The sequence below is a fragment of the Electrophorus electricus genome, chromosome 3, assembly GCF_041902795.1.
Source record: "Electrophorus electricus isolate QZ-2024a chromosome 3, ASM4190279v1, whole genome shotgun sequence".
Lineage (NCBI taxonomy): Eukaryota > Metazoa > Chordata > Actinopteri > Gymnotiformes > Gymnotidae > Electrophorus > Electrophorus electricus.
The window spans coordinates 37966668-37976990 of record NC_137499.1 but is presented as its reverse complement, the minus strand read 5'-3'; the positions used below and the strand labels follow the sequence as shown (position 1 = coordinate 37976990).

General features: G+C 43.2%; 2 protein-coding genes across 4 annotated transcripts in view; one reads left to right on the top strand and one right to left on the bottom strand.

The window, feature by feature from the left end:
- mlx (MAX dimerization protein MLX) overlaps positions 1 to 6281 on the top strand; it is an 8832-nt gene extending 2551 nt beyond the window's left edge. The window contains exons 2-8 of the mRNA XM_027030714.3: positions 409 to 445; positions 698 to 787; positions 1421 to 1530; positions 2886 to 2988; positions 3130 to 3229; positions 4236 to 4437; positions 4604 to 6281. Coding sequence (XP_026886515.2) covers positions 409 to 445; positions 698 to 787; positions 1421 to 1530; positions 2886 to 2988; positions 3130 to 3229; positions 4236 to 4437; positions 4604 to 4660 — 699 coding nt within the window. The 3' untranslated portion in view covers positions 4661 to 6281. The remainder of the gene's footprint in view (positions 1 to 408; positions 446 to 697; positions 788 to 1420; positions 1531 to 2885; positions 2989 to 3129; positions 3230 to 4235; positions 4438 to 4603) is intronic.
- On the bottom strand, positions 6258 to 10323 carry psmc3ip (PSMC3 interacting protein). 3 transcript variants are annotated; one of them, XM_027030716.3, is made up of 8 exons: positions 10205 to 10323; positions 8261 to 8361; positions 7805 to 7894; positions 7534 to 7645; positions 7248 to 7393; positions 6893 to 6946; positions 6733 to 6792; positions 6258 to 6545 (listed from the first exon to the last, which is right to left on the bottom strand). In XM_027030716.3, the coding sequence occupies exons 1-8, from the start codon at positions 10206 to 10208 to the stop codon at positions 6489 to 6491; spliced, it is 624 nt and encodes a 207-aa protein (XP_026886517.1). In that variant the 5' UTR covers positions 10209 to 10323; the 3' UTR covers positions 6258 to 6488. The 3 variants fall into 3 exon arrangements, with proteins under 3 accessions (XP_026886517.1, XP_081567561.1, XP_026886516.1); XM_081711435.1 differs by lacking the exon at positions 10205 to 10323 and adding an exon at positions 10032 to 10198 and having other exon boundaries at positions 6258 to 6567; XM_027030715.3 differs by lacking the exon at positions 10205 to 10323 and adding an exon at positions 10032 to 10196.

Sequence of the window (10323 nt, the reverse complement as noted above, 5' to 3'; positions counted from 1 at the left end):
GTTCTTTAAATCTAAATAGACTAATGTATAGCTAGTTAGCTAATATTTAAAGCTAGCCTAACTAGCTCTTTTGACACTCGAGCTGTTTGGCTTTTTTTTTCGCGAGATAGCGGCACGTGCGCGACGTTTCACGTTGTCAGCGCTTTTTGTTCGCGTGAAAGTATTTTTAAAAAGCCGCGTCGCGTGCTGAACGGGCGCGCGGCGGGGAGTGTCGGCGTCCTGGATGCGAGTGAATAAATAGACGCGTGAGGCGGCAGGTGTGCGGGTTTGTAACGTTTAACGGTCCGCGTCCCTCGGCTTTTCTTATGAGAAACGGCGCTATAAACAGCGTCTTGATCGTCTTAATTTGAACTCATCTGAGTGTTTTTCTTTGTGTCTGGGGTGTTTCGGCTCGCCATGTCACAACAGACCGACGGCACTTTTAGTGACAACGGATTCGACCACGGTAAGCGCTAAAATCTCACTTAAGCTCCGTTTCAAGTGGTTACTCCCCGAAAATGGTTTCGTTAGAGTCCCGAGTAGCGTTGAGTATTGCTTTGTAGCTTTTTATATTTGCTCCTGGTTAATTCCGCTCACGTTTGTGGTTAGCGAGACTCCATATTTCGTGTAGCTAAGACCCGTCTCTGATTCTTTGCGGTATAACCACTGTATGAAGTAGACGTGTCCAAGTAACCTCTCTCACTGTGTCCTTTGACAGCTTTCTTTTCTGAGACTTCCCGCAAGGGTTCTGTGGTCTCCCGAGCCAACAGTATAGGATCCACGAGTGCCTCCTCAGTACCAAATACAGGTGACTGTTTGTTTGATTACGACTCAGGTTTGTCATTGACACTACAGGCAATAGAAAGTAATCGCTTCCAGCTCGTTTCTTTGTAAATGGACAGACTGCTCTTGGCAATGTGAATGCATGAATGTGGACGTTGTATTCCAGTTGCAAACAGGACTGAGTGCACTCAAAAACATTTGTAAGTTACCTCCAGGGTAACCATGGCAAATACCTTTATACTGCCTAAGGCACTTCAGATTTACACAGCAGGTTTGTTTACCATTAGTGTAATTATACACAGGGTGAGGCGTCTGATATCCTGCGGCAAACCATTATGGTTTCATGCAGGGCCCAGTTCACTCACTTCACTCATAGAAACCTCTAAAAAGCCACTACCCTACAGGCATCTCATTGGGGTTGTCAGGTGTGTACCTCCCTTCATTGGTACTTTACTGAATTGCCTAAAGCCTGCGACACCTTCGCAAGGCTCAACAGTGCGGTCTGGTGTCCCTGCAAAAAAAGGAAACTCCAAAAAAAGGAAGTAAATACTACAAAATGCAAATAACTCTCAAGCAGCCTTATGGCAGCCACCTGTGGACCTTTCCCACAGTGGTGTCATGGGCTTTGTCTTTGGGTGTTGGTTTTTTTATGCCTCAGATGATGAAGACAGTGATTACAGACATGAGAGCACATACAAGGAGGCGTACAAGGACCGCAGGAGACAAGCGCACACGCAGGCGGAACAGAAACGACGAGACGCTATTAAGGTGAGGGACACGGCAGCTCCCACACCGGCCCTGAGGAGAGGAGAGAGAGGCTAGAGGCTTAGCTGTTTGGTGAATACAGACCGATGGCCAGAAATGCAGAATCATGGCAGTAGATGTTTTTGGAGAATATTAGTACTGTTATCATCAAATTGGCGCACATTAAACAGTCACACCGTCTATATTAGAGATGTTTCCCTCGTACCTAGTCAACAGCGGTTCTCTGGTCAAAAACTTAACTATTTGTGAAGGGTTGGAGCATTTGTCAAAACAAACTGTGGATGGAAATCGAGGAGATATACACTAACTATACACAAGGTGTTGTCTACAGTTGGTCTCTACCTGTGAATCCCTGAAAGGGTTTAAAGTTCGCCTTGTAATTCAAGTACTTTTGGTCAGACTCTGAATGTGAAGGAAAGCTGTGACATACACAGGGAAATTAGCCATAACTTCAGGGATGCGCACGAGACAGGGAAAGATAGAAAGGATATCCCAATTTTTTGGACATCCCAGTGAGCACTTCAGTGATGAACTGTGAGGAAGTGGAAACTGCATCATAGCACCAAGGCACTGCTTAGACGAGACCGTCCCTTTACACGGCACCAGCACAGAGCGAACCTGTGAGGGAAGCCACAGAGAGGCCAGCCATCGCTCTGCAGGAGCTCCAGGCTTCAGTGGCTAAGACTCCAGAGGTGGTCCGCCAGTCACTGATGTGAAGAGCTCTGTGTACACCAGGCCTGTATAGAAGGGTTCCTAGGAAGAAGCAATTCCTGAAGAAAAATGCATCAAAGCAGCAGAGTGATCGAGCTAAAATGTGAAATTAGGTTTTGTGGTCACGTGAGATACAACTTCAGGTTTTTTTGGGGGGGGTGGGGTGAAAATCTGCTACTGCCATATTGTCCACAAACCTTATGCCTACAGTGCAGAGGGGTGTGACGACATGATGTGGGGATGTTTCCACAGCAGGGAATGGGAATCTACAAGTGGAGGGTGGAAGATGCAAAATATAATATAGGGAAGTACTGTAAGACAGCCTGCTTCATTCTGATTTAAAAAAAAAAACGCTTCAGCGGTTCAAACTATCAGCCTTTCAGCAGGACAGCAAATTCAGCACATGGCCAAAACTCATGAGTGGTTGAACAATAAGAAGGTGAAAATCTTCTATAATGGCCAAGTCAAAGTCCCAATTTCAGGCCAGTTGAGTCTGACTAATACTAATTATCACTTAATTTGTTAATTACTTGCTAATTATTATGTTAATTATTTAGTAAATGGCTTTCTTTGCTTTCTTTAGAGAGTTTTCAGTGCCTTCCTGTTCACTACAATACCGATGTACATTCCTGGTTGTGTGCCCACAGAAAGGCTATGATGACCTGCAGTCTATCGTCCCCACCTGCCAGCAGCAGTCTGAGTTTGCCATGGCAACGCAGAAGATCAGCAAGGCCACAGTACTGCAGAAGAGTAAGAGCATGCGCAGAAGTGCTGTGCAGGGCCTCGCACCAACACAGCACCTGGGGATTCCTTTAGATGGCGGATTCCTACGCCGGGAAGACATTGGCTAACGATCACTTGTCCCATTGGTTTCTTTGTATGTATTTGCAGCCATAGACTACATTCAGTTCCTTCATAAAGAGAAAAAGAAGCAAGAAGAGGAAGTGTCCACTTTGAGAAAGGAAGTGATGGCTCTGAAGATTATGAAAGCGTAAGTGTGTGGGTGTGTCCGTCCGTCTGAGTGAGAGTTTGGTGTCCTAAAAAAGGATATCGGAGGTTGTGAGGTGTGGGCTATAATAATCCCTGCCATTGTGACAAGTTTTAGTATACCATGCTGTAACGTATGTTTTCTGTGCATGTCGCGTCATTTTTTCACAACCACAGATATATAAATGATCAAAATAATGATTGTCCTCAACTAACATTTCCAACGAAATGTGTCCAAGTGAATTAAGTCATTAGATGGTTCCGTATGGTCCCTGAGATGCTCAGTGTGTCTGTGTCGGTGCAGTGGTCTCTGGGACCGGCTGCCTTTCTCTGACCTTTGCACTACCCCTGGCTTCTCCAGAGAGGCAGATAAAACCACTAAGAGTTCAGCAATAACCAGGACACAAGCAACCGGACCAAAGTTCACACGCTTGAGTGCTGGAGCGCAGCCAGCATGAGTTCATTTGTTTCCTGTTGTTTGCTGTACTCTGATGTTGTGGTAGTGAGTGGTGCCCTAAGGCTGTCTCTGCTGGTGACGTATGAAGATTCCCTATAGACGCGTCAAGACGCCACAATTATTATGGTTTTTGGTACATCGCTGTAGCCTAAAATATATATGGGAAATGTGATTTAAAATTAAAAACTGTAAAAAGCAGCCATGCCTGACTGAGAAATGCTCAGATAGTAACATCAAAATAAAAACCCTAAACCCAGAATAACCCTAAATGTGTCTTCCTGGGCCATCTGTGTTTGGGAGAGTAGGGGTGGAGGATGCTGTGGCTTTATGCAGTGCAGTGCAGCTTGAGGAGGTGACCATTCTATAAAAGTAGTCCTGTGTTTGGGAGCGACCTGGACTGGCCTGGTTTGTTTTTGTTTGCCTTTTATAATGTCCCTGATTGTGTTACTTTGTGCTTGATTTTTTTGTGCATTTTGGTGTATATAATTGCATGTGTGAAAGTTCTCTTGCGTTCCTGTGTGCTTCTGGCTCTCATGTTGCTCGTTGATTTCAGTAACTACGAGCACATCGTGAAGGCGCACCAGAACAACCCCCAGCAGGGTAGTGAGCAGGTGTCGGATCAGGTGAAGTTCAGCGTCTTTCACAGCGTTATGGACTCGCTCTTCCAGTCCTTCAGCACCTCCGTCTCGGTCAGCAGTTTCCAGGAGCTCTCGGCCTGTGTCTTCAGCTGGATCGAAGAACACTGCAAACCACAGGTGACACCCACACCCACGCCTGCACCTAGAGGGGTGGCACCCTGGTGCACGAGACATCTGGCTCCAGCTGCCTTTGGGTAGGTGCGTTGCGTCCTGTCCAGCCCTCACTGTGTGTGTGTGTGTGTGTGTGTGTGTGTGCGCGCGCGCTCGTGCACATTCTCCACAGACCCTGAGGGAGTTTGTCGTGGACGTGCTGCAGCAGCTGAACGGTCAGCTGTACTGAGGCTTTGCCGCCCCCGCCCCCAACGGCCATGGAGTTAACGTTCGCTCCACACACACATGCTGCTCTCTGCCAGCAGGACTCCTCTGTACCCGCCAGCATTACAGGCAGCCGGCTCTTAAACATCCATCGCAACGCACCATCCAGTGGTCAAAGCTTTAAAATGCAAGTCATGTAAATACAGCGTGAATGTTTAGTAACTGCAAGCCCAAGCAAACTTATTGCCCTGGGAACCTGGCTGGGCTGATTTGAACTTTAACCCCTGATGCAGGACATGTCTGAGAGGGCTTCGTTAGTGCGAGCTGCTTAAGCCTGTAGTGTGCCTAGACTTCAGCTGAAAGCAAAGTCTTGCGTTTGATCAGTAACTAAGCTGTCCAGAGTCCACATATAAATCACATCACTAAAACGAAACCTGCGAGTCGGAGCATGCTTGAGCCACTTTCTTTTCATCCAGATAGGTCATATTTAACAGGCCTGGCGATGCTTTAAGCTTTTAAGCCATATTGTGCAATTGGGGAAACAGGAAGTGCTGGACCAAGCGGAGACTTGGATTTTTATTTTTTATTTTGTGTGTAAGTAAAATGCACCTGTTTCACAGGGTGTGTATCTGCATCTCTTGAAACCAATGCAATAATGTCAGTGTTTATTTCCTTGGAGGTTGTATCTGCCTGATTTGTTTAAAGTCCGTGCGCGCATGCGGTCTTGCTTACCTCTGATATCAAGCTCTCCAGCTATGGGTTTGATATGTGAAATGTGATCTATATCACTGAAATATTAAACACCAGCTCCATTTCATGACGCTGGTGTGCACTCTAATCATATTCTCTTACCTCACATCTTAAAGTAGGTTTTTGCTTGGAGTTTAGTGTTTTAAATCCCAGATAAAGGAAGCACAGAGTTTTAGTCCTTAATTGTTTTTTGGATTGATTTCTGAGTGCAGATGAAAAGTGAAGAACCAGGCACTTCAGCTGTCTCTTAGGGTTCCCTGCTATTTGGGGAAAATTACAATTATCACTACTACACAGAAATAAAATGCATTTTAAGATGAAAGATTCCACAAAGTAAGGAAAGTGAGTGCACAAGTTAAATTATCTGCATTTTATATTGTTGACCCTAACTGATCTAATAACTGCTTAGTTCTTTATATGAATTAAGCTTAGCCTAGGATTGTTGTAAGATTCCATGGACCTCAGCCCCTCTGTGCATGAAGACTCTTTTTAGTGGGACTTTTAACCAAAATGTTATCAAAGAAAAATATGTTTACCTTAGAAGTCAGGGGACTCAGGAAAAACGATTCAATTGACATTTTCTCTATACATTCAGGTCTTATTGTAATAAGATTAATCAGCATGTTCAATGACTTGTGCTTGGGGAAAAAAGGGATTTTCTTCGTCTTGTGATAATACGGAGTGAACGCCGTGTGGACACGTAAAACCGAAGCTCAGTGAACTGCAGAAACCGACAACACTGCTCTTTAGCTCAATATCCACTCAAGTGCTGATGCACATAAGATGATCAGTCAGTGTATTTTTTTTGTATGAATGCGGTTTGTAATTGGAAATGTAAAAAAACCCAAAAAAAAACAACAAAAAAAACCAAATAAACATTGCATTTTAAACTTTTATTTACAGTGCTGTGCAATTTCTTCATTCCCAACATGTTATATTTGTAAATAACTGCTAGAGGCTCATCATGTGGTGGTCTGGTGGTGCCTGGGCAGCAGTGCCTGCCCCTGCATTCCACTGTCCCAGGCACCTTCTGCTGCCATGCAAGTGTCCTGGCAACCAGTGGCCATGTTAACTCAGTTAAAAAAGGCAGGCGTTCCAAGGTGTCAGATGTTGGGAACAGTTACTTTATGGTCCTCGTCTGTCTCAACTCCAACCTCCTCCTAATCAAATGCAGCCAAAAAACTTGAAATGCACAAAAGCAATTCACATTCAGACAATTTATGTGCATACCTGCAAAACAGGGACATGGATATAAAAGAGAAGAGTCCTATAGATCATTAAGGAGCATTACAAACATTTCACTCTGACAAGCTAAAGCCCTGATGTCAGTTCAGGAGAGATACTAACCAGAAACTGCTTTTTGCTCTTGGGGTAACCCTCCAGGACTGCTCCCATCATATCAGTGGCCTGGATGTTCAGTAAAGAATATCAAGTTATTCAATACATTTCTATGCCCTGTCTACATTCACTACAAGCGTGTGTGTTGGCACGTATATGTAGACTTCACCAGTCTCTTCCGCTTCTTCCACTCTTTCACATACAGGCTTCTCTGCTTGTACACCTGTGGTACAACAAGCACAGGAACACCTCCCGTTCACAGATACAAGGACAACCAGAGCTTATCTTTAATGACACTGACACTTGTGGAAATTTTAGATGCCACCTTAATCTAGCTCAGTGAACGAATGAATATTTTTTTTATTTATACAACAAAACTCAAGTATTTGGTTAAATGCATAAAACAATAGATAAAGAATGGTAAAATAGAGATTATCCTATTTTATTAAGTAGTATTGTGTAGTAAATGCAGGCTTAACACCACCACCACTACATGGTCCATGTAGTGAGCGGGGGTGTCTCACCTTCTCCCTCTCTTCAGGGGTGACATGATTGGCAGCAGATTTGATCTTCAGCAGTCGTTCTCTGTATCTGTCACACTCTGCCTTCAGCTCCTGGATCTTTGACATCATCTCTGCTGTGGTCAGTGAGCTCAAAAGCTCCTTCAGCTCTGAGGGCAAAGATGACGTACTTGACAGCTGGTGTGTGTGTGTAAGTAAGTAAGTAAAACATAAATGGCAGATCAACTTGTCAAATTTCCAAAGCCAGCAAGTGCATGAACACATGGTGCAGGGAGCAGCATGCATGTACCTGCGTCCAGCTGTCGGCAGCTGTGGGAGGCCGACTGCACCTGGCCACTGAGATCGGCTATGCGGCTGTCCATGTCCCTCAGATCAGAGTCACTCACATCAGGGAACTGAGACTGCAAGTTCAGCGCTGACACTTAGCATACACACGCCATCTGTTTAAAGCTTTGTCACTCCGTAAAAGACGGGAAGTTGCAACTTGCGTTTAGTCTAGACATTCATGTTTGGATTCACTATATCTTAAGTGTATGTTTGTGGCAAACGCAAAAAGGAACCTGATCTGCAAAGTAGATCTTCTGCTTGCCGTAGACCTTTTCTTTGATCTTGCCCTCCTGGGCCAGATACTCCAGGGCCTTCACCACTGCCTGTGCACAGCAACATGAGCGCTCACAAATCTTTTATTCCAAGTCTGCATGCCAGCAAATTGCCCTGCAATCCAGCACTGTATGCACGTGTCTACTACCCGGGTATCCAGAACTTCACGTCAGATATGAACATTACTTAACGCTACTGCTACACTTGACAGAACCGGTACTAACTCTAAACTCTATCATCTGAATCAGTAATGATGTAATCAAATGTTACATGCCCACTACTGCTAAAAGTTGAAAGGTAGCTCATCTAGTCATACTCGCTACGATGCGCTAGTAGATGTAGACAGTACCCATTCAACATGTACAAACTAAAGCTGTTTTCGTTCGCTTTTAACACCAAGACAACATATGTAATACCGTTTTGCCAAAGCCGTGTTCTTTCTGGAGGTTACCAAACACATCCTGTGCGCTGTAGGGTCGGTTTTTCTCATTCAAGTACGCGAGGATAATGTCAGCACCTAGTGAATATATGAAAGCGGGCAAAAACATAACTTTTATAAGCAGGTAGCTATCGACTCTATGCCTACTCTATCGATTATAAATCTACTCTATCGCTTATAAGTCTACTCTATCGATTATAAATCTACTCTATCGATTATAAATCTACTCTATCGCTTAGTAGTCTACTCTATCGATTATAAATCTACTCTATCGATTATAAATCTACTCTATCGATTATAAATCTACTCTATCGCTTAAGTCTACTCTATCGCTTATAAGTCTACTCTATCGCTTAAGTCTACTCTATCGCTTATAAGTCTACTCTATCGCTTATAAGTCTACTCTATCGCTTATAAATCTACTCTATCGCTTAGTAGTCTACTCTATCGCTTAGTAGTCTACTCTATCGCTTATAAATCTACTCTATCGCTTATAAGTCTACTCTATCGCTTATAAGTCTACTCTATCGCTTAGTAGTCTACTCTATCGCTTATAAATCTACTCTATCGCTTATAAGTCTACTATCGCTTAGTAGTCTACTCTATCGCTTATAAATCTACTCTATCGCTTATAAGTCTACTCTATCGCTTAGTAGTCTACTCTATCGCTTAGTAGTCTACTCTATCGCTTATAAATCTACTCTATCGCTTATAAGTCTACTCTATCGCTTAGTAGTCTACTCTATCGCTTATAAATCTACTCTATCGCTTATAAGTCTACTCTATCGATTATAAGTCTACTCTATCGCTTATAAGTCTACTCTATCGCTTAGTAGTCTACTCTATCGCTTATAAATCTACTCTATCGCTTATAAGTCTACTCTATCGCTTAGTAGTCTACTCTATCGCTTATAAATCTACTCTATCGCTTATAAGTCTACTCTATCGATTATAAGTCTACTCTATCGCTTAGTAGTCTACTCTATCGCTTATAAGTCTACTCTATCGCTTATAAGTCTACTCTATCGCTTAGTAGTCTACTCTATCGCTTATAAATCTACTCTATCGCTTATAAGTCTACTCTATCGATTATAAGTCTACTCTATCGCTTATGTCTACTCTATCGCTTATAAGTCTACTCTATCGCTTAGTAGTCTACTCTATCGCTTATAAATCTACTCTATCGCTTATAAGTCTACTCTATCGCTTATAAATCTACTCTATCGCTTATAAGTCTACTCTATCGATTATAAGTCTACTCTATCGCTTATAAGTCTACTCTATCGCTTAGTAGTCTACTCTATCGCTTATAAATCTACTCTATCGCTTATAAGTCTACTCTATCGCTTAGTAGTCTACTCTATCGCTTATAAATCTACTCTATCGCTTATAAGTCTACTCTATCGATTATAAGTCTACTCTATCGCTTAGTAGTCTACTCTATCGCTTATAAGTCTACTCTATCGCTTATAAGTCTACTCTATCGCTTAGTAGTCTACTCTATCGCTTATAAATCTACTCTATCGCTTATAAGTCTACTCTATCGCTTATAAATCTACTCTATCGCTTATAAGACTGCCCTGCCGATTATAACACTACTCTGAGCATTTTCCCGACTCTAAGCGGCTAACCTAACTAAGCTAAGCTGCTGCTGAGGTTAGGACGTTAGCGGACAGCCCCTGGTAGCCGTAAACAAACGCCATAATCTAGTCCTGTTTGTTTTGTGCAGTGCCACCACAGCTACGCACATCCAGAGTCTTTTTTGCTCATTTTCTGTCCGACACGACCAACGGACGGTCTCGAGCCGTTTAGTCCCCTCGAGCTTCGCGCGCCGCATTGCATTATGGGCTGCCTATCTAGTCATATTTAAAAAAAAAAAAAAATTACATTCGTGTCATCAAATTAATTATACATAACTCACACATAGCTCCAAATTCTGGTGATCATCACTTATTTTGAGGACATGTTTACATTTATATAGCTAAATGCCAAAAGAAATGTCAAGGAGAAATAAACGGGAAGGACGCAAGCAGACGGGGT